The sequence below is a fragment of the Clupea harengus genome, chromosome 21 (genome assembly GCF_900700415.2).
Source record: "Clupea harengus chromosome 21, Ch_v2.0.2, whole genome shotgun sequence".
Taxonomy (NCBI): Eukaryota; Metazoa; Chordata; class Actinopteri; order Clupeiformes; family Clupeidae; genus Clupea; species Clupea harengus.
The window spans coordinates 6,712,209-6,739,796 of NC_045172.1; the positions used below are offsets into that span (position 1 = coordinate 6,712,209).

The 27,588-nt window shown below is 45.2% G+C and overlaps 3 protein-coding genes across 7 annotated transcripts in view; 2 read left to right on the forward strand and 1 right to left on the reverse strand.

Annotated features, from left to right (window-relative positions):
- Positions 1–5,462, forward strand: part of srgap1b (SLIT-ROBO Rho GTPase activating protein 1b) — a 39,449-nt gene extending 33,987 nt beyond the window's left edge. For 3 of the 4 annotated variants that reach the window (XM_031558644.2, XM_031558641.1, XM_031558642.1), the window contains 6 exons: positions 434–658; positions 1,072–1,151; positions 2,080–2,293; positions 2,753–2,854; positions 3,133–3,511; positions 3,604–5,462. In XM_031558644.2, coding sequence (XP_031414504.1) covers positions 434–658; positions 1,072–1,151; positions 2,080–2,293; positions 2,753–2,854; positions 3,133–3,511; positions 3,604–4,092 — 1,489 coding nt within the window. In that variant the 3' untranslated portion in view covers positions 4,093–5,462. The remainder of the gene's footprint in view (positions 1–433; positions 659–1,071; positions 1,152–2,079; positions 2,294–2,752; positions 2,855–3,132; positions 3,512–3,603) is intronic. The other variant, XM_031558643.1, reaches the window with a different exon arrangement.
- A 2,798-nt stretch (positions 5,463–8,260) lies between these two features.
- Positions 8,261–12,123, reverse strand: kics2 (KICSTOR subunit 2). 2 transcript variants are annotated; one of them, XM_031558694.2, is made up of 4 exons: positions 11,718–12,123; positions 10,939–11,173; positions 10,207–10,498; positions 8,261–9,734 (listed from the first exon to the last, which is right to left on the reverse strand). In XM_031558694.2, the coding sequence occupies exons 1-4, from the start codon at positions 11,787–11,789 to the stop codon at positions 8,915–8,917; spliced, it is 1,419 nt and encodes a 472-aa protein (XP_031414554.1). In that variant the 5' UTR covers positions 11,790–12,123; the 3' UTR covers positions 8,261–8,914. The 2 variants fall into 2 exon arrangements, with proteins under 2 accessions (XP_031414554.1, XP_012696479.1); XM_012841025.3 differs by lacking the exon at positions 11,718–12,123 and having other exon boundaries at positions 10,939–11,652.
- A 122-nt stretch (positions 12,124–12,245) lies between these two features.
- parp12b (poly (ADP-ribose) polymerase family, member 12b) lies at positions 12,246–20,816 on the forward strand. The gene is made up of 8 exons (XM_012841004.2): positions 12,246–12,916; positions 14,691–14,826; positions 17,713–17,962; positions 18,138–18,233; positions 18,734–18,860; positions 19,015–19,183; positions 19,359–19,479; positions 20,298–20,816. Exons 1-8 carry the CDS (start codon positions 12,453–12,455, stop codon positions 20,396–20,398), a joined length of 1,464 nt encoding a protein of 487 aa, XP_012696458.2. The 5' UTR covers positions 12,246–12,452; the 3' UTR covers positions 20,399–20,816.
- The last annotated feature ends 6,772 nt before the right edge of the window (positions 20,817–27,588 follow it).

Genomic DNA, 27,588 nt, shown 5'->3' on the forward strand with positions numbered 1-27,588 from the left:
ATAGGTACCTGGAACTACAGGTAATGTGAAAGAACCCTTTAAACCATAGGTACCTGGAACTACAGGTAATGTAAAAGAACCCTTTAAACCATAGGTACCTGGAACTACAGGTAAAAAAACTTGAGGCTTATTCTGATACATTAGTTAAAGGTTCATCACTACACACTGTTCTTGTTCTTCTGATTGATTATATATATCTATGTATATGTGTAATCTATTTTTAATATCTAGTAATTTATTTATATGACATAATGTGTTTCATGTATGTGATGTACACAAAATGGAGACCAGCTGTATAGATATTATGTTAGCAAGCGTTTAGGAGATTCGCAACAATGATACAAAAAGTCAGGGACACTATACATTTTGTCCTAAATTGAGTCGAGATCAGGTGACCTTTTGACCTTTGCCCTCTGACCCCTCCCCTCGGCAGCCTGTCCCAGTACAGCGATGAGAACATGATGGAGCCGGGGAACCTGGCCATCTGCTTCGGGCCGACGCTCATGCCCACGCCGGAGCTCCATGACCAGGTGTCGTGCCAGGCCCAGGTCAACGAGGTCATCAAGACCATCATCATCCACCACGAGACCATCTTCCCCGACCGCAAGGAGCTCGACGGCCCGCTCTACGAGAAGTGCATGAGCGCCACAGAGTACTGGTGAGGATGTGTGTGTGTGTGTGTGTGGATTGGCGTGCATGCTTGTGTGGATTGGCGTGCATGCGTGTGATCTGTTTGTGTTTCGTCTAGGTGAACTGTGTGTGTGTGTGTGATCTGTTTATATTTGTGTTTTGTGTAGGTAATCTGTGTGTGTGTGTGTGTCTGTTGGTGAGATAGAGAAATTCGTTATTCTGATTTTATGTTTATTATCATTTGCTGTTATTGGATAGCCTTTTCCTTGTGTGGATTTGCACTCTCTGAATACCAACTGCAACTCTAATCCCTAGCATTCCCCCCTCTCTCTCACACACACACACACACTCTTCCTCTCTCTCTCACACACACACACACACACACACACACACACACACACACACTCTTCCTCTCTCTTTCTCATTTCCTCTGTCTCTCAGTGAGAGTCCATACAGTGAGTCCGGAGCGCTGGAGGAAGGAGAACAGGACGGAGGGACTGAGACCCAGACCAGTGAGGATGGTAAGTGTGTGTGTGTGTCTGTGTGTGTATGTGTGTCTGTGTGTTTGCGTGTTTGTGTATGCCTCATGCACTACTTTATGTTGATATGTGTATGCACAATACACTTGCTTACACTTGTATCTGTAATTAATATATGTGTGTGTGCATAAGCCATACATACTGATATACTGATTATTAAACAAGTGCCACTTTGCCAATGATGTACGCTGGAAAATGAGCCTCCATGATTACTGTGAATTCTCAAGAGCACTCAACCATTCCCTAACCAGACATTTATACATGCCTATCGAAAAGTTAGCTTCATTTATTAGCCATTACTGACTTCACAATAACAGTTCTGACTACAGTCTGGTACTCGCAGTGGTAATGGTTCATTATGAATATTATCCATATGCTGTGAAATTTGAAATCTTCTGATTATTAGGCTTACCTGTTGCTAGGCAACACGTCTCATTAGATCCCAAGGCATGGTCTACATCAGTGCACATATATCATATGTCTGAGGTGATTGACGGGGCAGTTTAGTTATTAAAATGGAGGATTACTGTTATTATATTGTCTCTCTTTGGCTTTCGCTCTCTCTCTCTCTTCCTCTCTCTCTCTCCCTCTCTCTCTCCCTCCCCCTCCCTCCATTGATTTACTGCTCTTCATTCTTCTCTTCATTCCCTCGTTTTTTTCACACTCTCATATCGCCTCCATCTCTCTCTGCCTTGTTTTCTCTCACTCGTATTGTCTCTCTCTTTTTTATTTCACTCCTCTCTTTCCCTCCCATCGTATTCCCACCTTCTCTTCTGTGTTGTATGTCTGTCCTACCCCCCTCACCTTTGTCTATTGTATGCTCACTCGTTCTTGCTCTCTTTCCCCCTTCCTCTCTCCATCTTTATCTCTTTCTATCTCTCTTTCTCTTTCTCCTATCCTCTTTCTTCAGAGGCAGAGCCCCTTGAGGCCATAGCAAAGTTTGATTACTCTGGTCGCTCGGCGCGAGAGCTGTCATTCAAGAAAGGGACGTGTCTTCAGCTGTTCCAGCGTGCGTCAGACGACTGGTGGGAGGGGCGTCATAACGGCAGCACTGGCCTTATTCCCCATCAGTATATCATACTGAAGAGGTACACACACACTCATCAGTACATCAGACTGAAGAGGTGTGTACATAACCCCCCCCCCCCCACACACACACACACACACAGACACTCTCACTCTCTCTCACTCTCTCTCTCTTTCACTCACACACACACACACATACACACACACACACACACACACACACACACACACACACACACACACATACACACACATATACACACACACACACAAATACAAAAAATGGAGATGAAAACACAGAAACACACTTCACACACAGTATGCACACCAAACACACATACCAATACATCACACTGCAGGGAATATAAACAGGACAGGCAGTTACTCAGAGAGATAAATGGTTACTGATCTGACAAATGATCGCATAACAAACTAATGATTTGTGTGTGTGTGTGTGTGTGTGTGTGTGTGTGTGTGTGTGTGTGTGTGTGTGTGTGTGTGTGTGTGTGTGTGTGTGTGTGTGTGTGTGTGTGTGTGTGTGTGTGTTTTCCCCCCAGTGACACTGAGAGTGTGAAGGTGAAAGCTAGCAGCCCTTCTGAGAGCAACAGGAGTCTGAGCTCACCGACCGAGGGCAGAGCCACAGATTCCTTCATCAGCAGGTGAGTGTGTGTGTGTGTGTGCACAGACACGTGTGCAAGCCATGGCATCAGAATGGTGGGTGTATGTATTTAAGTGTACGTCCTTAGCTAGCTTAGCAGCAGCTAGTTAGCTTAGCATTGACGGGATACTGTACATAATATTGGCGACTGGAATACACCACATCTTGCTTAAGCCCATTTATCATTGGTGTCTTTGTGTGTGTGTGTGTGTGTGTGTGTGTGTGGGTGGGTGGGTGGGTGGGTGTGTGTGTGTGTGTGTCTAACCTTTCTCACCGCAGGCACAGGAAACGGACGGAGGCTCTCCTGCGGCGCGGCCCCGGACGCCTGAGCGATGGCCACTGCCATGGCAACGGCACCGGCCTGGAACGCAGCTCTCCACCCGTCACAGTGACGGTCACAGGGCACTTCAGCCCTCGGGAGCTGCTGCGCGGAATCACGCACAGCACGCAGACGCTCACACACACGCAGCCGTCGCACGGGCACTCACACAGCCCGCACTCGCACAGCCCTGAGAGGCCGCGGCAGAGGGGCAGCCACAGTGGAGGTGGCATCATGGTTACCCGCCATGAGTCGTTGCGTCGCGACAGGGAGAGCCCGCCCACTCACTCGCCCTCACAGAGCAGGGCCCGGACACTTAACCCACACACCATGGCACAGGTGAGGGTCTCTCTCTTAATATTACTCACACACACACACACACACATTCAACTCACTGCTCATCCCCCCCCCCCCCCTCTGTGTCTGTGTAGGAGATCGAGGAGACGGTGGCTGCAGCTCTGAGTGGTTTGCGTGTGCTGGATCGCCAGTCTACTGGCAGCAGTGGCAGTATGTGTGTGCTGGACCGCCCTCCCGGCGGCAGCATGTGTGGGTTGGAGCGCCCCGGCGGGGGCAAGCAGGCCCCCGACCTTGTGCTGGACACCCTGGAGCAGGTGAAGAACGGGCCGCCCGTGGCACCCTCTGGCTCAACCCCCTCCAGCCTCTCCAGCCCTTCTGATTCTCCAAGCCCCATGAGCCCCCTGGGCCCCTCCTTCCCGCCCCTGCCAGGCCCCGCCTCTCGCAGGAGCTCCGCCCTTTCTGAGCCCCCGGTCACATTTGAACCGGTGACCTTTAGCCCCGTGGCCATAAGCCGGCCTCCCGTGCTGCGACCCAAGCCGCCAGTCATGCCCAAAAGCCACACCCCCTCCCAGCAACCCTCCCCCACACAGCACCTCCCCCCTGATAAATCTGGCACCATGTGAGCAGAACCAGACTAGACTGGACCGGTTGGAACTGGACTGAGGCTTGGTCTGACCCAGACTTGGTCCGGGTCATGACTGATGTACAAAGAGAGAACTGTAGGGCTGGTAGCTGATTGGTCTGATAGATTTAGCCAGTGAAATGTCTGTGTGCTTTTTAGGTGGGTGTGTGTTCCCTCAGTGTATGCAACCGAATCAATGTGTGTTTTTGTGTATTTTCCTCCTGAAGATTCAGAAACACTCAAACACACTGACATGCACACACTGAGGGATCCATGTACAGGACTAGCACCCAGTGATTCCGGAAAACAGTGGTATAGGTGTTCATGGGAAATGTAGTCTTTCAGTGGAGTGTGTTTAGTGCTGTGAGTGTTAGGGCCTTACTGCCACAGAGAGATCAAACTGCTGCTCCAAGGGTTTCTTTTGATTGGCTGAGAAAACTGCTGTGTTTCCATGGTTTTGTTTGATTGGCTAGAAAAGCTGCTATATTCCCATTGTTTCTGTTTGATTGGCTGGAAGAAGCTGCTGTATTTCTCATAGTTGCATTTGATTGGATGGAAGAAGCTGCTATATTCTCATGGAGATGTTTGATTGGCTGATGATAGGACGTGAAGCTGGTGCCTGATTGGTGAAAGGTTTTAGCTCACAGGAAGAGAGTGCTGATGGGAACTGTAGTCAGTAAGCTTTATTTAAAGCCACGTGGTGCATACACATGGCATCTTCGAGTGCCAGACACTGAATGTATTTCTCCTGAATGTTTTTTTATATTATTTCACACGGATTCACACATAGCCTTCATTACCTTGAAGAAGCCTTGGTGACCGTAGTAATGTTAGGACTGTAGTCCTTATCACCACAGAAAAACCCTTTCGGATACATTTGGTCGTTTGGAGCACACACTCCAGTTTTTATCTCAAACCACCGCACACACACATAGAAACCTGTCCCCCATACACACACACACACACACACACACACACACTACATATTCATGCCCCTGCACAGTGTTGGACACACACACAGTCTTGTTGATGTGGCCCAAATCTAGTCTGAGGACTCACTGGGCGCGCTGCTGTTGCATCATGGGACATTCAAACTCCAGGGCTTCCATCGCCAACAGCAACCACAACCTGCTGGCGCTACTCCCTCTGAGGACCAATTGCAATTGCCGTTTCGACCAATACAAACGTCCCATGTACTTCCAGTGTGTGTGCCTGTGTGTGTGTGTGTTGTTTATGTTGAGAGAGAGAGAGAGGAAGAGTGTGTTGTCCTGTTTTCAGACTCACCCATGAGAACATTCCTTCACTTTATGTCCTGTGTGTGTGTGTGTGTGTGTGTGTGTGTGTGTGTGTGTGTGTGTGTGTGTGTGTGTGTGTGTGTGTGTGTGTGTGTGTGTGTGTGTGTGTGTGTGTGTGTGTGTGTGTGTGAGAGAGAGAGAGTGAGAGAGAGACAGAGAGAGAGAGTGTCTGTATATATGCACTTGTTGCTTTGTGTGTGAGTAGATGTGTGTGGGAGTCTTAGACATCTACCTAAGCTATTTGTCATGGTTTGCAAAATATAAAATAAGTGTGTCAACCGAACCAACCTGAGGAGTGCAACTCCTTGAGTGCGTGCGTGCGTGTGTTTGTGCGTGCGTGTGTGTTTGTGCGTGTGTGTGTGTTTGTGCGCGTGTGTGTGTGCGTGTGAGTGAGTGCGTGCGTGCGCGTGTGTGTGTGCGCGTGTGTGTGTGTGACTGCGTGTGTGTTCAAGTGGTGCACTTGTATGCGTGTGTGTGTGTGTGTGTGTTCTCTCTTGGTGCTCCACCCCCCTGGGCTGACTCCTCTGGATAGGTGAGGTGTATAGTCATGTTCAGGAGTGTTGGCGAACAGCCAGTATTTAAGCTTTACACCACAACGGTACCTTAATTCAAAAGGCTGCAACACACACTCACATACTGATGTTGACACTGATGTTCAGCCCATACCTAGCCTGTCAGAAGCCACTCACTATCTACCTTGCACACGTCACCTATCACACAAGCATTGCAGTGACTGTGCACAGCTGAGATACCTGAACATTTCATTTACCCATCGTGTCTATGGGATGGGGGGTTGGGTACACAGGAAAGTGCCTTTGGGAAAGACCCCCCCATGTGTATGTGTGTGTGCGTGTGCGTGTGCGTGTGTGTGTGTGTGTGTGTGTGTGTGTGTGTGTGTGTGCGCGCGCGTATGTGTGCGTGTGTGTGTGCGCGAGTGTGTGTGTATGAGCGAGTGTGTATGTGCTCAAATCTCTCTGAGCAGTAGTGCCATGAGTGATACATTTAATGATAGAGCTCTTTCCAAACAGTCATAAAAATGAATGAATAATATAATAAGTATATAAACAGTTAATCCATTGTGATGTTGCACTTTTATGTATAGGACTGTGTGTTTGGCATGTGACCTTATAAAAAACATGTTCCAGTGCATTGTAATGGGTGTCTCTATGAATGTCTTTGAAATAAAGGAAGTGCTTCTTTAAAGACGACAAATATTGGTCTGTGTGTACTTGTGTGTGTGTGTGTGTGTGTGAGGCCATACTGAATCAGTCTTTCAAAGACCATAGGTTATTAACGATGCATTACTTTGACCTCAACCTAATACTCAATTGTAGAAGGGCACATCTCACTTCACTGTTTCAATACAACCTCTAACAAAAGGTTCCTTCTCGGGGGTCACAATGTCCCTTCTGGAATAAAAGACATCTTGTTTTGTCCAACCGAACATAAAGCCTGCAACTTCAGCTAAAAATACTGGTACATCAAAATTGAGAACACATCGCAGTACCAGAGTACATCATACCATTCTGCTCCTGTACGCCTAGCTGCTCTCTGAACAAGCTTGAGTGTTTTTGACTGCCCTGGCCTGAACTAACAACAGTGCTAAATGTAGATTAATTCACTTTAAACCATACTGAAGCAAAGGGTGATAGCTTTACTTGCCATTAACCTATACCTAACCTTAAGAATCCCTATGATGCAATATATTTAGATAGAACTATCCCAGCTAAATGAACAGTTGATGTTGGACTGTACCCACCATTCTACAGAGCCAGTAATGTCTACTTTACATGATTTGTACAATCAAAAGACAAGTGAACCTGTGTTCTCTTCAAAAATACCCTATGAAAGCAAACTCCATGACATCAGTCGAACTAGGAACTAACTCTCCCGACACAGAGAGATGCCCTGAGCACTGAACCAGTGTGTTTGACTTTGCTGTGGGGTTCTTTGACATTTGGGTGCTGTTTATCAGTGGCCTGTGGAGAATGCAACCTGCGCACAGTGTGCAGCCAAAGTGCACTGGGTGATGACCTTGATTGCCTTTTTGCTGAAGTCAGTGCTGCTCTGTTCTGGTTGACCTGAGCCATCTAAAAACAGCCAAACCCCCTGTGTGTGTGTGTGTGTGTGTGTCTGTGTGCGCGTGGGTGTGTTTGTGTTGTTAGCACAGCTTGTTTTGCCCTTGCAGTCTCACACACACTCTAATAATACCTCTTTTCAATGCTTGAGCAGAAGACATGTTGCTGATAAGCTTCAGTGTGCACACAAGAAAAGGATTGCATTCCCTTACTTCTCTTGTAAGTGAGTGTGTGTGTCTGTCTCTGTAGAGGCAACCCTAATGAGAACTACAACTCCCATGAGGCATGTGTGTGCTGGACTACTGCCTCTATGTCCTTCACTGGATTGTAAGAGGGAATGAGTATGTTCGTGTGTATATGTGAAAGACACAGAGATGGGAACTGAAGAAATTTGGTACATACTGTCCACTATACTTAGCTATGTGTTAGTGTATATGTGAGAAATACACATTGCTTGTACCTTCAGAGGATGGCTATTTCATGGTCTCACAGGGAGTTTTTGATGAATAGTTGCCCTCTGGCGCCACCTTCTGGCTGATCTACCAATAATTTATTATGTGATATATATACACTATTATGCGATAAAACACCATTTAATTCTTTGAATGTACCTAAGGAGAACACATAGTGATAAACATGTATATGTTCACTGTAAAATAGGTCACCTTTAATAAATACCAACTACTAAATGAATATATGTAAACATACCTGTAGATGTCCGTGTACATAGAATTGCTTCAGAGGCCACTGAAAGTATACAGTAAACAGGCACACTTAAGTAAGAGTGACAGATTAATCTGATAGATCCAAAACTTTATTATGCATTTTGAGTCTCCAAACATAAACAGATCTCTCCATCAAACATTATCTGCACTTAAAATGAATTAGTTATTTAAAATAAGCCTCAAAATAAATCGCAGATGTTTTAACATAGCAGCATCTTGATAGAGCAGTTGCTTGGAAACATTAAAGAGCACTTGTTAATTTCTTTCCCCCAAAACAGTGGAGACTAAAAGATCAAGTAAAAAGAATAATGTGTGTGTGTGCACCTGCTTTGGTCAAGAATCAAGAAGGCAGACAGTTGCAGACACACACAGACAAACTGGACCACTAGATGTTCAGAGTAATTATTAAAAACAAAACCGATTATTTAAAACACACATACATACATGTATGTGTGTTATTTCAAGCAAAAAAGTTTAGTATGTGTTTAGACCAAAACACACACTCATTCACGCCCAACATCAAGCACCATACACACCCAATGCAAGATCTGCAAAACCAGTCGATGTCTATGAAGACTCCGAGAGCTTTGACGAGTGTGTATGTATGTGTGTGTGTGTGTGTGTGTGTGTGTGTGCCTACATATGAGTGTGTGTGTGTGTGTGTGTGTGTTGAAATATGCTTTTGTGTAGTATGTAAACATGAGCGAGAGGAAAGTGTGTATGTGTCACCCCTTGGAACCCGGCTTGAGCCAGCTTAAGGGCTTGGTGTTGCGCAATGAGCTGGTGAGCTCCAGCAGGAAGGCCGTGATGTACGAGTCCTTCTCTGACCGCCGCCCATCAAAGATCACCACGAGCGTAAAGTGCGGTTCGGGCCGCGACAGGAAGTAGGTGCTCTGCACCTTGTCGTCGTAGAAGTGCACGACCTTGTCAAGAGCATTGAGCTCCGCCGCCCGGTCGCTCATGATCATGATGACGTTGGGCCAGTGGGTGACGGGGCGCTCCCCTCCCGGCAGAGACACCACAGCGGGGAACTGGTCCACGCCCTTGGGCGGCTCGCGGTACGAGTGCGGGTGATGGTAGCCGTGGCCCTGGAAGCTCTCGTGGCCGCGGTTGTCGAACACCAGCGAGACGCTGGCGGCGTCGTGCTTGCGGATGAACGCCGACGCGCGGCCGTAGTAGTCGGGCGTCGTGCGAGCCGTCAGGGCCTTCATCTCCGACGCCGCCGTCTGCCGGCTCAGCGCCTCGTGGAAGTAGAAGCTGAACTTGGCCAACAGCGCCCCCTGCAGTCTCTGCAGCCACAGGTACAGGTGCGGCGGCTGCACGGCCTTCTGCGATTGGCCGCCGAACAGGTGCTTGCGTGTCTCCCGCTGCCGCTCGAAGAGCTGCGCCCAGGCGTGGAGCTTGGTGTGGGCGGCGTGCAGGCAGAGCAGGGCGGGCAGGAAGCGCCACTCGCACACCTCCACCTGGCAGCGGAGCAGCTGGCACAGGACGTCCACCTCCAGCTGGAAGCAGCCCTCCACCCGGCTCAGGATGGGGTGGTGGAACCTGGAGTTGGGGTGCACACCCACACATGTTCAATATGGAGGGAACGGTGTCAACAAATGCATGACCACACACACACACACACACACACACACACACACACACACACACACACACACACACACACACACACACACACACACACACACACACACACACACACACACACACACACACACACACACACACACACACACTTCTAGCCTACACAGGTTAATGTGTGCAAGTAGATGAGTAAAACCTACACTGCACCTCTCCCACCAACACAAAAAGAACAGTGCTGCCCTTCATAATATCACACAAACACACACGCTCAAAAACAACAGTATATAAATGACTACAATAAATCGAATGTACACAGCCACAGTCTACCAATTGTACGTCGTTCCACACACACAAACACTCACTCACTCACTCACTCACTCACTCACTCACTCACTCACTCACTCACTCACTCACTCACTCACTCACTCACTTGGAGCTGTACTTGTGCAGGATACTCTCTAGTGTGCTGACCAGCTCCTCTGAGTTGACGGTCTTCTGGTTGGCCAACGCAAACATCTTCTCATAGAAGTCTGCGATCTCTGTCCGAGCCTGTGTGAAGTGGCACAGCTGCTCGGCCAGATGGGATAGCAGGTCCTCCAGGAAAGGGGCGGAGCCTGTGGAGGAGGCGTGGCGTCCCATGGATACGACCTTCTTCAGCTCGTTAAACACTGATGTGTAGATGGTCCTGATGGAGTCTTTCCTGCTAAAGAATGACTGGCCTCCTGTCACACACACAGAGAATGTAAAATGATCAAACATGGGAACTTAGTAGCTATACACAGTAATAGCAAGACAAACAAGTACTACTACAAATTAAATCCCTGTCAAAATTTGCAGAGTTCCTGTCAGAATTAAAATTTTCATATGACAAATGACACCTCCCCAGCTGGAATATCAATAGCCTAATTCTAGGTCTTTAGTTTGCAGTGTCCATTTTCATTGGAGACAATATAACACATTATCGTAACAAATTAAATGAAAAAAACTTTTCCTGTAGTTCTGTAAACTACATATTATTACACAACTATTAATACGAGTAAGGTCAGGTAAAAGCACATATGCGTCTTTAGAATTGAGAACATTCCATACATCATATGTGTAACAATTTCCCATGCAGATAATACCTGGTGTCTACTCCCAAAAGAATGCAATACGTCCATACCCAATTTCTGCCCGAGGAACGTCATGTTGTGGTAGGCTTTCTCCGCGGCAGCCAGGTGGGCGAGTGCGGCGAGTAACGAGGCCCATATGGGACCCGCGCTCTTACTGGTGTCCTTCTCCTTCTCCACGTAGTCCTTCGCCCGGTCGAACGAGAACATCCCAAGCTGCGTGAAGAAGCTCTCCAGTATCGCCTGCTCCCTCGGAACCGGTCGCTGATCATCGTTCTTCGCAGCCTCCGTCATGTTTGAAGAGAATACAGATGGTAGGAAGCACTAGCTGGTCAACAAGCTGACAGCTTCTGCTACTTTTGATAAGACAACTCAGCACTAGCTGACTAGCAGTTTATTTGACAGTAGCTAGCATAGCGCTAACAAGTTGGTTGGTTCACATTCTCTGTCTATGACCTCTTTTGCCAATTTGTGCTCATTCCGCTCTGTTCACCGTAGAACCAGTCACCATCATTTTGCTAAAGGAAAGCATCTCTCTTGAGAACCAACGACTTTGAAAGCCAAACCTATCTGCTGTGTGCCAGATCATGAGTCTCTGCACTACATGTTGGTTGTATGACAACAGTACGGCAAGCGCCACATGACAATTATAACGCGCATCTAAGTAACACTGCCTCTCCGTGGTAGGCTACATTGTGACAGAGCACACAAACAAGTACAATGTAACAGGGAAAGAGTGGCGTACGTAAAACATTTTCCCAGATGTACAGTCGAACGATAGGCCCTACATTGTTGAAAATAACAATACAAAACAATCGTCAATGCCACTTACTGCTGTTCGGAGACTGTTCCTCTTAGTGAAAGTTGTCATTGTCAGGGGAAAGCTGTGTGTGCCAGCAACCATAGTGTTGGGAGAGTCTTGGCGTTATTTGAGCGAGGAATATGTAAATATGAACACACAAGAAGGCAACTTGTTGCTCAGATGCAGTTTTTGACGTTGTCGCGCTCGCTGAAAGCTTCTGTATAACGTGGCCTAATTCTCTTCAGGTGAACGCGCAAGAGCCAAGTGTCAAGCGCAAGGTCTGTCGCGTGCAGCAAGATTTTATCAGCTGCGGTTCAGTCACCGCTTATCAATTAGGTTTGGGGGTGATCCGATAATGTGTTGGTTTATAACGTCAATGTGTCATTGTAATCAGATGAGCACGACACTGAATGTTTAAAAAAAAAAAGGCGTTGTAGTAGCCTGTCCTAAGGTAAATTAGGGAAACTAGGCCAATTAAGGTCAATAGGTCCAATGACGATAACACTGAATGGGTAAAGTGCTGCGTGAATTAACATTGTTATAACCAATCATGTGAGGCTGACCCTAATCTATTATTTTATTTATCATTTTCCTAATTGTCCTGGGAAGACTTCATCCATACGGCCACAAACCTTATCGCATTCTGGCGTCTAGCCTGAGAAATATAAAGCAAGGCCCTGTAATCAGATGAATTAAGCCCTAAAAAAAGATCCTGCATCAGAGGACAGCACCAGTGCAGTGAAATGCATCGCAATCACGCAAGGAATGGATGCCAGGGAACACCTCCTTCTTGGGGGCGAGTCCGCAAACGGACGCATCAAAACGCAAGCTTCCGCTTTCGCCAGCTGGAGTCACGGCTCTGAATTCCGGTCGTGGTGCATAAGAAACTCCAATAAAATGTCGAACTACGCTAGAGTCATTCATCATGCTACTAGTATATTATGCTGCAACAAAGGCTCCATGGACCTGCTGCAGCTCTACCGCAAAGTCTACCAGCGTTTTGGCACCGAGGAAGACGATTTCTGGTACATCGTCAAGAAATGCCCAAGGTTCGCAGTAGTGAAAACCAGGGAGCGAACAACGGGAGAGTTGGGGTCCGACTGTATCATTGTTGCCAAAACATCTCTTCGACTGTGCAAGAACTACTCAAAGCAAGAATGCACTGACTGTCAAGAACTCCATCTTTGCAAATATTTTGTCTACGGAAACTGTCGCTACGGCAAAGGCAGGTGAGTGGTATAGAACACAATGAAACCCCTTAGGTTTCGTTTCTGCTGTGATGCAGACATTTCCGAGGATACAGTCACGATTTGATAACGGTCCTAGTAGGCCTATTCACCAGTCTTTGTAGTTTTGGGGTTCAGCTGATTGTGCATTTGTTTTTACAGCCATGCATACAACCCTTCTAACGTGCTGCCACCTCGCATCCCAGCTCTTGTCTGATTTGAAATGGCAAAGTGTCAAAATGGCATACCTTTCTACTATAATTAGCTATACTCAATATATCCTGTAAGAAGTAGCCCAACATTTTTTGGCACTGCAGCACAAGAGGCATGATATCAGTGCGACAGCACTGAATGTTAGCATTTAGTTTGTAAGTATTCAAAATAAAGGTGTTACTGGTACATTTGGGTTGTAATGATGGATAAGACAACTCTACCAAAAGCAGTGTATCATCTTGGTTGGGTGGGGAAATTGAAACTCTGAGTTGGTTGAGTAAACCAGTCTAATTTTTATTTTATTTTTTTTAATTCCCCTTAATTTGTTCATTGAGCGTTGTTTATGTTTCAGTAAATGCATTAAACAAATTCAAGTAAGGCCTTGAGGTGGTATTAAATGTCCTTTGGATTTAATTTTGCAGTACATTTTTGTCAGTGTAGTAAAAGACTGCACTCCAGTGGACACAGGTAACAAAAGTTAACAGAGAGGAAAGAGGTGCCACTCTTCGGAACTTTGAGCAACATTTGTTGCAGAGAGGCAGACAACCACATCAGAAGAAACGCAGTACCTTACATATTCTGTACAGGCATGCAATACTTGCTGTTTTAGCTCTTGACAATCATGCAGAGGAGATTACTGAATTACAGGAAGTAGGTGAAGGTGGATAAATATATGTAACAGAATCATTATCATCATCATCATTATTTATTCAGGGAGAATTGACTGAGCACAGGGCTCTTTTGCAGCAATGCCTTGATTGAGGGTACATAATACAGATGAACAATAAATAAACAAACCATAACAAAACAAAACAGACAAAATAAATAAACAAAACACATAAATTAAAATTAAACTAATTAAACATTAGAATAAAATAAATACAGAATACAAATGATATAAAAAATGATATTAATCAATAGTTTCACTAACAAGTGAAATGTCCTCCACCCATCTCTCCACACAGAACCGATGACCATTTTTCCAACCACTTCTCTAACCCCTCCCCATTTTCCCATATGAATTTGAACACCTTCTGTTCATATATTTAGAACAAATATTTTCCAGTGGTTGGCAATGCCATAAATAGTTATAGTTACAGATACATTTAATTAATTAAGCTAGCTTTACCATAAATGGTCAAATGTTTTCCTTTCCAGGGCTGCAAAATCTTTGTGATTTTGCTGAGTTTATTATTAAAATTGAATGTTGAAATTTCAACCATGTTCTCAAGGATGTGAACACCATTGACTGACACATCTGTCCATTTAATTGGTAAATCACATGGGAGAGAGAAATCAGTATTTTTCAATGAGCCGATCCTCAGTTTGTGACATTTTTTATAGTCCGGCTTTTGTCCAGAGGAGGTTTTTATCTTTGAGTGTTTGTGTGGCAGTGGGAGTCTTCAGCAGTGAGTAAATGGGTATGGTATGATGACTGGTTGCGGTTAAGAGAGGACAATGTGAATGAGGACTAGGGATGATATATTACACAAATGAACTCCGATGTATATCTGTGACAAGATTATGTGAACTGTGACATTGGCTCTGTGTGCGTGTATGTCAGGAAGCCGTGTAAGTACTCCCATGACGTGCAGTCGGAGCATAACTTCCGCCTGCTGAGGGAATGCACCCTTCATGAACTCCATGAGGACGAGCTGTTCCTGTTACTGCTGCAGAATGACCCCTCACTGCTGCCGGAGGTACATGCATACACACACTCACACACATATACACATTTACACACACACATATACACATTGCACACATATACACACACACAAATACATACATACACACTAGTATTAGACTGATTAATCGGTCGGCCGATTAATCGGGCCGATATCTGTCATTTTTAGTTAATCGGCCGCATTTGTTGCAACTCACGAGGCCGATTATTAAAAAAAAAAAAAAAAAAAATCTGCAGACAGCCTTGTCAGTGTGGTTGCTTTGTGTCATAATGTGCCTTACAAATGTAATTAATTTAGCTCATTGTATATCTGATAATGTCATCATTTATCTACCTTTTATGCCTGATCACCCTTGATCCATGATCTGAGGATCGATTGCTTTTTGCCCTGTACACACTAACCAATTGTTGTCATGGTTACGCCAGTCCTGCAACCAACATGATATTGGCTTTATATATCGGCCATCGGCCGCCCTGTTCTCTAAATATCGGCATCGGCCATTGAAAAACCCATATCGGTCTATCACTAATACACACATACACACACATATTTACACACATACACACACACACACACACACAAATACATACGCACATACATACACACACAGACCCACTCACACACACACACACACCATTACCACACTTGCACATGCAACTAGAAGTATATTCACCGACATGTAGATTCTCCACCCAACTTCCAGGTTTCACACCCTTGGGTATAGACATGTTACTGCTAGTTTTGAGGGCCCATTTGGCATATCCATTCTAAGACAACTGAAACCACAAAGGAGTACTCACTTAAACCCCTCAAGACCAAATACATACACAAGAATACACATTCACACATAAACACTCAATCATTAACGTTTTTGTTTTGTTCCTGTTTTCCTCACGCAAATGCAGTTTTTAACTCCACATCCTGTCATGTGACCTGCCTTTCGTCTCCTGGCAACTCCTCCAAGCGACCAATCAAGCACTCCCTTTTTTGTGCGAAGGCCAACCTTATGCTTGCAAATGTATGTGTGCTGGCGGCAGGGTGATTGACAGGTAGCTCGTAGCTCTCATGAGGAAATTCTACAACTTGGTGAAGTGGTGTAATTGGACGCAGTGTTTCATCCAGTTATTTTAAGTTTTGTAGGTGATGTTGCAAGTTGTAGTGAGTCACTAATCAGAGGATGTATCAAAAACATCCAAACCAAAAAAAAAAAAAAAAAAGCTGGAAAACAAACATGAGGCAAAAATGCGACAGTGGGCGGAGAGAGAAGAGAGGGGTGTGAGGGGAGAGGTCGGAGTTCACCAAGATGATGAAGATGAAGCAGCACTTTGGTGTGGAGATTGCATTGCTGTTTGGAACATGTTAACAAAAAAAAACAAATCAAGTAAACAAAACAAAAAAAGAAAGAAAAAGGAAAAAAAACAAAGAATAAAAAAAGAAAAAGAAAAACTCTAGCCCAGTGGCTGGAGAATTTGTGTTTGGAGTACATGGACCACAGAGGTAAAGTTAAACATTGTGCTCTGTGTGTGTGTGTCTGTGTGAGTGTGCGCGCACATGCATGACTAAAAGGTATAATTGTGTATGGAGGAGTGACCGATCACAGGGGAAATATATATATCAGTGTGTGGTAGTGTATGCATGTTGGGGCTGAACGATATGCTGCTTGTGTACAATTACCATAAGATCTGCGCTCTTAATATGGTGATCTCGTTTATATTACCAGTGCCCGTGAAATACAAACTACACACATGACATTGCGTGTAGCGACCAAAGGCAGCTAAAAGAGATTAGAGGTACTTAAATCTGTATTAACAACAAGGGGTTGTTAGGCTGACCTAGGCCATGTTTTTGTGACATTGCAAAATGCCTGGCATCATACACCAACATGTGAGGCTGCTATCTAGTCCTTGTGTGGTAATCCTGTCAAACTTGTAGTAAGCATGGCAAATTTGTCCAGCAACTCTGTTTAAAGACAATAGAAAAATCTTACTGCTGAGTGAGTTATTTTCAGATTGTTGGCACACAATGTTCTTCCTTGGAATGCACAGTGCCTATGGACCATATTGAGCAGCATCCCTGATAATTAACACTAACTAAAACAAACATTGCTAACTAATAATACTGACTTATTACACTTCCTGAGTTCCCTGCTCACACTTAAGGAACTGATTTTCTTTCTGATAAACTCAGGATTTAGGTTAGAATCAATTGTCATATGTAACTTGCCCTCTTTATAACTTGCTCATGACAGGACATTGATTTGATAACCACACCTTCCTTTTCACATTCCTCTGTTAATCCTACACCATTAGACTTAATCCTTGTGTCTAACACTCGCATGAACGAAAATAGTAATTAGCTGTATTCCCTCCCATTTATGGCGTGATTAGCAGGTTAGGCTTGAACTGCTGTACCGGTTCTGGCTTCATTAAAATAGGGCCCATTGTGCTGCTGAAGGACTGGCACCATATTCATTAGTTAATAACAGGCAGGTGAATTCCATATCTTGTAGTCGCAGTTCTCTTTTTTTGTATACATTTTCTTTTCAATTAAATTATGAACAACGACCAAATAAACCAAACATACAAAATGGATTGACAAAATATTCATGTTTGTTTTAATTTAAAGAATAGCAAACTCTAATCCATTTAAAAATGTAATACACAGTTTGTACTGTACCAACATCTTACAGTATGCCAGATGCATGACTTATCAGGCGTGAATTTTGCCCTGTGAAATCCAGTCCATATTGTTCAGCCCTACCGTGTGTGTGTGTGTGTGAGTCCTGCATGGATCTTCGAGCTAAAATTAGACTTTATTTTGCTATTTGTCTTGAAGTAAGGTGACAAATAATGTAACTAACACCTCCTTACCTGTGTGTGGGTGGGTGTGTGTACACAGGTGTGTTCCCACTACAACAAGGGCTCAGGGCCTTACGGGTCCTGCACGTTTCGGGACGGCTGCACCAAACTGCACCTGTGCCTGCACCTGCTGCAGGGTGACTGCATGTTCGGCTCGCGCTGCAAACGCCTGCACGCTGCCGACCAATCAGGACACAGAATGCTGCAGGAGCGTGGCCTGGGAGATGACATCATCCAGGACCTGCCAATCATCTACCAGAATGTGTACAGGCTGACAGTGCAGACGACAGGTAGTGTGTGTGTGTGTGTGTGTGTTTGTGCATTCGCTCTCTCTCTCTGTCACTTATGCACACACAAATGTTCAGTCAAATCTTACTCATCACCCAGGTTATACAAAAATATTGAAAAAAAAGTTTCACTGGTGTGCATATTTCGGTGTGTGTGTGTGTTGTGTTTTCTGTACAGATAGAGGCTGTGATGAGCTGGTGAGTTCAGGGCCTCAGGTGGAGGAGAAGAGTGAGATTTGTCTCCACTTCCTCAGAAGGAACTGCAGATTTCAGGGTGGGCTTAACCTCTGTTTGATCTGTTTCTCATCTCATCTTCTACCGTTATGTTATGTTTAGTGTTTCAGTTTAGTTTTAGTTAGTTTTAGTTTGACTTTCTCTGGTATTCTGACATCAAATATGATTTATTTAATTCATCCATGGTCCTTTTTATTAGGCCAGTGTCTCTCAAAAAGTAGAACAGGACAAAGTGGTATAGCAACCACAGTGCAATCAAGCGTGAAGCCAGAACAAAGCTGATGCTGATTTTACTTGCAGTTCTATTTCATTTTGGCATTGTGTGGTGTCATTGTAGTTTTTATGTAGTTTTCATGTTTTTGAAAACTCCTTCAAATATTTATTTCAGTTAACGCAATGATTTTTCACTGCTTGTTTTAGTTTTCGTCTTAGTTTTCATTAACTATAACCCGCGTGTGTGTGTGTGTGTGTGTGTGTGTGTGTGTGTGTGTGTGTGTGTGTGTGTGTGTGTGTGTGTGTGTGTGTGTTTTCTCCCTTCAGAGCAGTGTATGCGCGTGCACTTTAACCTCCCCTACAAGTGGGAGGTATGGGAGTCGGGCACGTGGAGGGATTTACGGCAGATGGAGCAGATCGAGAGGGCTTTCTGCAACCCCCACAACACACACAGGTCTGTGTACAAACCTAGGTCTAACACACACACACACAAAGCATCTCATCACAACATTCTTTTCTCTTTACACACATATAGAGTCAGGTCTACCTCTCTCTCAGTACTCCTCTTATCAAATACTGTAAATCATCCCTCTTTCTCGCTTTCTCAGTCCGAGCCACAGTCCAGTTGACTTCTTGTCTATGAAGCGCGGATATGACTCCGTGCGGCGTCTCTCCACCGTCTCCTCGGTAACTAAACCGACTCACTACATCCTCACCACCTTCTGGCTCTGGTACTACAAGGGGGACCACGGCAACTGGATAGAGTACGGACAGCCGGTAAGTGAGTGAGTACTGTATGTGTATGTGTATGTGTTGGAGAAGAGGTGCTGAAAAGCTCCAGCATGTCTTGACTGAAGGCAAAAGTTTGGCAGCATGTGTGTGTGTAGGCTGAATGAGACATCATGAGACGGTGGTGGAGTGAGGGATTGACAGCATCTGTTTGTGCTTGTAGGATGAGAAAGGGCGGGTGACGTCTCTGTCGTCACGGGAACTGGAGGAGGCGTATCTGCGTGACGACACTGCTGAGATCGCGGTCACGAAGGGCCACCGACTTTACTATATTAGTTTCCATGGTAACTCTCTCTTTATCTCTCTCTCACACACACACACACACACACACACATACAGGCGTAGCTATTCATGAATGGCCACTGGCTCCTAAAACAAGCCCTTCCATCACACTCACACCCACTCTCTTCCACTGAGTCGGATACCATAATGCCAGCCATATGTTCATGGGGCCCATAGTGAGTGTGTTCATGGGGGCCCATAGTGAGTGTGTTCATAGTGAGTGTGTTCATAGTGAGTGTGTTCATAGTGAGTGTGTTCATAGTGAGTGTGTCATAGTGAGTGTGTCATAGTGAGTGTGTTCAAGAGGGCCATAGTGAGTGTGTTCATGGGGCCCATAGTGAGTAAATAAATTGTTATAGGTTGTTTTTAACTATGTTCTCACTATGTACTGTGGCACTCTGAGATTCAGGTGAATGTAGAGTGCGCTATAAATTAAATTAATAATAATAATAATTATTATTATTATTATTATTATTATTAGTGTGTTCATGGGGCCCATAGTGAGTGTGTCATAGTGAGTGTGTTCATAGTGAGTGTGTTCATAGTGAGTGTGTTCATGGGCCCATAGTGAGTGCAGAGAGGTTGAAAACAGAATTGATAGAGAATGACATCAGAGTGTATCATCAGTAACAAATGCTTGTTCATTTGTGTGTGTACATCTGATTGTGTGTGTGAGTTTGTGCCTCTGTGTCTTTGTATATATGTGTTTGTGTGTGCGCGCGCGTATGTGTGTGTGTGTGTGTGTGTGTCATTCTGTTTTTGCATGTGTGTTTGTTTGTGTGTGTCTGTTTGTCTGTCTGTCTGTCTGTCTGTCTTGCAGACATGTACCAACGGAACACCAAACACAACACCAAGAGGAGAATCCGCCGCCGGCCGCGCTTTGTCTCCATCTCTGAGGTGGAGGACCAAACAGCGCGGTGAAAACACACACACACTTTTTGACACAAGATGTGTTTTTTTTTTTTATCCTTTGGCAGAAAGCCTGCCAAAGAAAGAATGGTCACATTTGTACAGTGTGTATATAACCACATCCAGTGTGAGGACAATGACTGAAGTTAGACATTCACTGTCTATATGCAATACCAATAGTGATTGTGTTACTGATATGGCTCTGGTTTGAGCTGCTCTCAATAGAGATGACTGAGTTATCTGGCCTTCAATGTCTGGATTGTTACCAAATCTGAACAATATTAGGTCATGCTTACACACACACACACACACACACACACACACACATGCAGATGAATGTTTGCCATTCCAGAAAACAAGCTTAGGTTGTGTACATATTTATGTAAAATACAAATTTAACTTTTAATAAAAGTCATTTGTATGTTCTGTGGTCCCCTCTTCCTGTCTTTCTTTCCTGTCTACCACACAGTAATGGGCGTGAAGCCCCAACATGTATATTATCTGTGTAGGCTTTTTTTTTTTCTTTTTTTTTTTTTTAAAAGCTCTAGCTCTCTGGAATTGACTCACAAACCCACACATCACACATGTGCCAGCTGTTCAGTTTGCTTTTGGCAACTGTCAGTCCTCCATTTCAAAGCTATAAATACCGACACAAAAGATGGACTCTCTATTCAATAGTCATCATGAATACCCCGATTTTCAGTCAGAGATGATTCATTGTTTTGAGTTATTGTAGACCACTGCTTTAATGCCATTTTGTTTTGCTGATGTCTTAGTGCTTTAACATTGGCCCTTTAAAATGTCGATAAGAACGTTATGGAAGGTGACTCCGTGTAGCAATGGAGGCGAAGAGAGGGAGTCTCCTTGTAGGGCCTTTGGGAAGGACCTGCCCGCGATTCCACACCGACTCTGGCATGCACCTGTAGCTCATCCGGCCATAAAGCACGCATGAAGGAGCAGTAATGCGCTCATATCGCTCCTAGACTAGCATTCTCATCCTGCGTTAACATGCTGAACCTGCACGGCTACGCTCTTGAAGAACGTAGTCAGACTGACACACAGCACCCGAGTAACTACAGACGCCTGTGGAAGAAATAACGAGAGACAATCTAACCCCCTTTTTTACTGACTGTGTGTTCAGCCAATGGCAGCAATTTTTTATTCCATACATCCCCAATGAAATGTTGTAACGGGCGGGGCCATGAAGCGGGCTCAAGGCTGCAAGGGGGAAACGGTAAGCTAAATGCACACCGAGTGTGCAATTTATTTCTGAATTCATGCGAAATCTAAAATACGGGCCCATTTAATTTGTAAAGAGCATTATGTGTATTCGATATGCGAACAGTAGATGTTTCCCCCCGAACATGAAAAAACAGCTGGGCATCAGCGCGCCAGCTTCAGATAGAGTACCAGGGACGTGCTGTGAATCGCTTGTCGGGTTCCAGTTAATGAACAGGGCATGAGTGATTCCGTTCTGTACCTTATCCTGTTTGTCCTGCGAATTTGCCTTTGAATCGGGATATAGCAAAGACAGCAAGTAGGAATCCCACGATAACGAGTATAGCACGCACGGGTCTGGAACAGTCACCTTTTAACGCACTGCGCGCGTTGAAATCCTCGACCAGGTGGGAGACGCCTCCACCAAGCATCAACCTAAAGAGGCTCTGATTTTTCCCGTTAGATTTGCGAAACGGGGCTAGTGGACGAGGGGAACCGGGAGAGGTGTGACGCGCTGTGGTCGCTGCTGCATCTCAAAATGACAGGTAACCGGAGGCGGCGGATTTGCGCTTCTTTGGCTCACTTATATATTTCAACGAAAGCCGCCGCTTTAGCTATGTGTGTTAGTGTGTATGTGATCGCATTAGTGTGCTTGTGAACATTTTGTATGAATTAACCCGTTCTTATCTGAAGCCTGTTCGGTTAGGCATCGGCTCTCCCTGCCCATATTTTACGTGAGAATGTCAGACCTGAAAACCTTATGGTGAGTGATTAGGCTAGTGGTATAATTTTACTCCTTGGTATTTTTGCAGATGGGTGGATTACTGTATACGTGTAGGAGGAGGGGGCGGGGGTGTCCGCATAGTGAATTATAATTTTTTTGTGAAGCGGAGCTCTGCTGTAGAATACGCCCGTGGCTCGAGATCTGCTCGTGATCTGATGGCACGTGTATGAGGGATAGATCCATCATCTGTGGGGCTCTGGGAGGAGCTGCGCGTGCCGTAGTAGCCGGCTGCGGCGTCTCTTCCCAGCTGGAGCCAGCAGCCTCGAAAGCCGGCTCTGGGACCTCGTTCCTTTATTTACAGACAATTTTACTAATATGGGTCGTCTTCTCTCTTCCCATCTTTCTCTCCATTCATCTCATTCCCGTCCGTAGAAGGATCGGCGGGCAGGCGCCCTGCGCGGGAATACCCGTGATTGGTAGGGAGGAACCGTCTCGCCTCGGGGGATTTGACATGTCCTGACGTGCGCATGATGGCGAGCGAAAGCAATGAGAGTCTGGGTCTAAGCTCTAACACCACGCTTGGACGGCGCATGCAGGGCTGGTGCGCGCTGCTGTTGGCAGCTGGAATGCTGGTCACCATGGCGACATGGAGCACACCTGTAGCAGGTAAAGTCCTTCATTAATCTCTTGTGGCTGTGTGTGTGTAAAAAAGAGAGGTCTATATATATATATATAGAAGGAGAGAGAATAGCTGAAGTTCACTACATCTGTCATCTACAACTCTTACAATGACATGCAATTAGGGATGTTGCATTAGGGTGTTTTTGTCTTTTGTCATTAGCTTAGTCAACTTCTGAATCCTCTCACAAAATCAACTTAGAGAATTTAAAATGGAATTAAAAAAAAACAGTGCACCAGCCATTTCAAGAGACAATGAGAATCTTTCTGGACTGAGACAGTATCCTGAGATGGTTACCAGTGCACTTACAGGAGGCTATGTGTATTGCAGTTTGGGTGTGTGTGTGTCTATGTAAGTGATGTTTGGGAACCATTATAAAGTAAACAGTGGTTTAGCACTATGATATGGGGTATGAGACAGAACTATGGTACTAGACAGAGTTACAGTCACACACGTCTTTAGGTCACAGTAAAGTGGTGAGCTGGACGATTGGAAGTTGTAACATTCTCACTAGATTGGTGACTGGCGACGGTGCATCAGTCTGGGCCATGGGTGTGTAGGAGCCTCGCCAAGAATTCTGGATCTTCTGAGGGAATAACACACACACACATACACGTGTACACACACACCAGTATGACTAATAGCAAATATGTTAAATCTATTGTCATATGTGGTCTCGTTTACATTTCTATCTAAGGGATGATTTGAAAACTAAGTGGGGGGCAGGTTAAAGAAAAGCCTATAAAGGTTCTAGTGAAAACGCTCTGAACCCACCGTTGGCCAGGAACCAACTCTCAGTCCTGCAGTCACCAATTGATGAGATCTGAATCCTTACTCAGTAATGAAGTACATGCTCCTTGCAGCCATAGACGATAATTAAGAGGGTGCTTCACTGAAATGGCATCGGTTCTCCAGTTACTGTGGGTTCAATGTTGACTAACCTGGAAGCAGCTTGGAGCACAGCCAGGAGGGAGACCATTATCAAACCTTTCCTTCCAAAGCAGAGACTTACTAGAGAATGGTTGAGGAGAGCAAGCAGTTTACATTGGGCTTCATTAATGGATAATAACTGAAATACCCTCAACCAACCAATCAATTATTGTAGAAAGCTAATGGTTCTACAATGTTTTTTTCATACTAGGAGCTTTTTAGCCCAAATTCAGCAATGAAATGTATGTATGACATTTCTGGTGCACCTGTAAGACATCCTTTGAGTACCCCTGTGTCAGCCATGGTCATACCAGTGGTGAGACAACTAGAATGTTCTTTGACAGTCATATTGGACATTTATGAGGGAGGATGTATGTTTAGCTCTTTACTGGGAAGAAGAACAAGAACAGTGGAAAGGGAAGCGGTACTATGCAGCGCTGCTATTCAGAACACCACACACACACTAACACACACATACACACACACACACATACACATACACAGACACACACACACACACATATAGATGGCTTAGTGTGTCACAGATGAATGAGGCAGACATCCAGTGATTTTTCTTCACTCGAGTGGGTACATGAGACCTGCACACACACATACACATTCACACACTCTTTCTCTCTCCCTCTCTCTCGCTCTCACACACACACACAATGTAGTCAAACATCCATTTGTAATGAATGCACACACACTCTCATTTATTAACACACCCTCGGGTTCACTCACATCTATTGTAATAACTTACACACACACTCACACAGAACCACACACACACACACCACACACACACACACACACACACACACACACACACATACATACACACACACACACACACACACACACATACATACACACACAGACACACAGACACACACACACACACACACACACACACACACACACACACACACACACACACACACACACACGTACAGTAGAAGGGCTGGTCATTAGTCATCCACTCCTGCTGTTTTCTGCACTGCTGCGACTGGTGTGTGTTCTCTGCTTCTCACTGCTCTGGGCCTTTGATCTGAGAACCAGTGATGGAGAGAAAAAGTGTTGGAGATCACACTCTCTCGTTTCCTCTCTCTCTCTTCCCCATTCCATCTTTATCTTTCCCTCTCACTCCCTCTTTATCTATCTATCTATCTATTCCTCTCAATGTCTCATCCTTTTTCTCTTTCCGTTTTCACCCTCATGCACATTGTCTCCTCTCTCACTGACACACTGTTTCTGAATCTCTCCATACCTATCTTTCTCTTTTTCTCCTCTTCCTCCCTCTCTATACCTCTCTTTCTCTTTTTCTCCTCTTCCTCCCTCTCTATACCTCTCTCACTCACTCTCTTTCTCTTTCCCACTCTGTCATGGTCTCCCTCACACGGACACACTGTCTGTATCTCTGAATCTCAGTATATCTCGCTCTCTCACGCACACTCTCGCTCTCTCACGCACACTCTCTCTCTTTCTCTCACACACACACTCAATCACCGCTCTTCCTCTCTCTCTCTCTCTCTCTCTTTCTCTCTCTCTCTCTCTCTCGTGTTTGTCTGTATCTGATATCATGATGATTAGATCAGTTGGTTTAAAGCTGTTTGAATGCAGACAGGTCTAATACTGTTACATGCTGCTATTCTTGGAAATGCCCTCTTTCCTCTCCCACTGCTTTCTGCTTCTCTCTCTCTCTTTCCCTCTCTTCCTCCTCCCTCCCTCCATCTTTGTGTCTTCTTTCCCCAATGCTGCTCTGTTTCCCCTCCCTCTCTCTCTCTCGCCTCTCGTTTCCCTCTCCTCCTCTGCCTCTTTCATTTGGAATCTGTGTCAGTGGAATATCAGTGTGTGTTGTAGTGCGTGAGAGAGAGGGCGAGTGAGCGTGCGCATGTGTATGTGTGTGTGTGTGTGTGTGTGTGTGTGTGTGTGTGTGTGTGTGCGCGCAAGAGTGATGCGACGTTTATTGAATACCAATGAGTCCAGCTGCACGTGACACACTCCTGCAACGCAAGACATTGCCACGGCAACACCACTCGGTCCACAGCTTCGGTACACCTCAAGAGTCAATCTCAAGGCTGTGTGTGTGTGTGTGTTTGTGTGTGTGTGTGTTGTGAGTGAGAGGGAGAGAGAAATAGAACAAGACAAATTGATAGGGAGGAGTAGTGAAAGATAGATGGTGTGTTTGTGGTTGTGTGTGAGCGAGAAAGGGACATGAAAAAGTGGGAGAGTAAGAAATACATTGATTGTGTGTATGAGAGTGTGAGAGAGGATGGTTGTGTGTGTGTGTACTCTCTGTGTCCTGTGAGAGTGTGAGAGAGGATGGTTGTGTGTGTGTGTACTCTCTGTGTCCTGTGAGAGTGTGAGAAAGGATGGTTGTGTGTGTGTGTACTCTGTGTCCTGTGAGTGTGAGAGAGGATGGTTGTGTGTGTGTGTGTACTCTCTGTGTCCTGTGAGAGTGTGAGAGAGGATGGTTGTGTGTGTGTGTACTCTCTGTGTCCTGTGAGAGTGTGAGAAAGGATGGTTGTGTGTGTGTGTACTCTGTGTCCTGTGAGTGTGAGAGAGGATGGTTGTGTGTGTGTGTACTCTCTGTGTCCTGTGAGAGTGTGAGAGAGGATGGTTGTGTGTGTGTGTACTCTCTGTGTCCTGTGAGAGTGGATTCCCTTGAGACAGTCTCCGCTGTTTAACTAAGATTAAGGCTAATTAGGGTGCTCATGATTATTCCGCTCTACCACTCCCTCTCTGTCTACACACACACACACACACACACACACACACACACACACACACACACACACACACACACACACACACACACACACACACACACACACTAACACGTATTGGGAATTGTGGGCCCTCTATTATACCTCTGCCTCTACAGTCTAAATGTCAAACATCTACCTTGCATGGCATGTTCCCCGTGCATCTTTCAGGGGTTCCCCTCCCTTACTACGTCCTGCAGATATTCAGTGTATTTGTAAATGTGTTTGTGTGCTGCTCTCCTCTAACACGATTTTCAGATTAGTGGGCTTTTAAAGGTACTTTCAGAGCTGCAAAACATGAGTATTTCACATGTAATCAGATTTACATCTGCAGGTGTGTTTGGAAGTGTAGGGAAGAGTGTGTGTGTGTGTGTTTGTGAGAGAGAGAAAGAGAGTGTACGTGTGTGTGTGTGTATGAGAGAGAGACAGAGATTATACATGTGTGTGTGTATGTGTGTGTGTGTGTGTGTGTATGAGAGAGAGACAGAGAGTATACAGTACGTGTGTGTGTGTGAGCGCGCGCGTGTGTGTGGACTGTACTACAGATTAGAAAACCTTGGTTGTGTGATGCAGACAATAAGGCTGATCTTTATGTTCTTCACGGTGCAGTTGTCCCAAAGGTATATGACCACAATCATAGGTCTGTTTCAAGCTGCAGGCAGCCTAGTGGTTACCTAGTTAACCCCACATAACCCTCAGGTCCCACAGGCCTGTGACTGGCAGCTGTCCACTAAACCAGTTAGCTACAAGAGCCATAATTTGGCTCAATCAAGTTTCTCGGTTGATTGCCAGAGGAGACCTTACATGCATGCTGATTTTGACATATTGAGTGCTGTAGTCTGGTGAAAGGGCATTGTTGGGTTTTTCTTGCACGTTGAAAAAAGTG

What these genes read in the sequence shown, in the direction of transcription:
- kics2 (XM_031558694.2), bottom strand. Translation starts at nt 11,789, where the DNA reads ATGGTTGCTGGCACACACAGCTTTCCCCTGACAATGACAACTTTCACT. An exon ending in GGAACAGTCTCCGAACAGCA is followed by an intron (nt 11,174 to 11,717) that starts GTAAGTGGCATT and finishes TCAAACATGACG; the next exon opens with GAGGCTGCGAAGAACGATGA. An exon ending in CTGCACAAGTACAGCTCCAA is followed by an intron (nt 9,735 to 10,206) that starts GTGAGTGAGTGA and finishes CCCCAACTCCAG; the next exon opens with GTTCCACCACCCCATCCTGA.
- parp12b (XM_012841004.2), top strand. Translation starts at nt 12,453, where the DNA reads ATGGATGCCAGGGAACACCTCCTTCTTGGGGGCGAGTCCGCAAACGGA. An exon ending in TGTCGCTACGGCAAAGGCAG is followed by an intron (nt 12,917 to 14,690) that starts GTGAGTGGTATA and finishes CGTGTATGTCAG; the next exon opens with GAAGCCGTGTAAGTACTCCC. An exon ending in AAGGAACTGCAGATTTCAGG is followed by an intron (nt 18,234 to 18,733) that starts GTGGGCTTAACC and finishes TTCTCCCTTCAG; the next exon opens with AGCAGTGTATGCGCGTGCAC.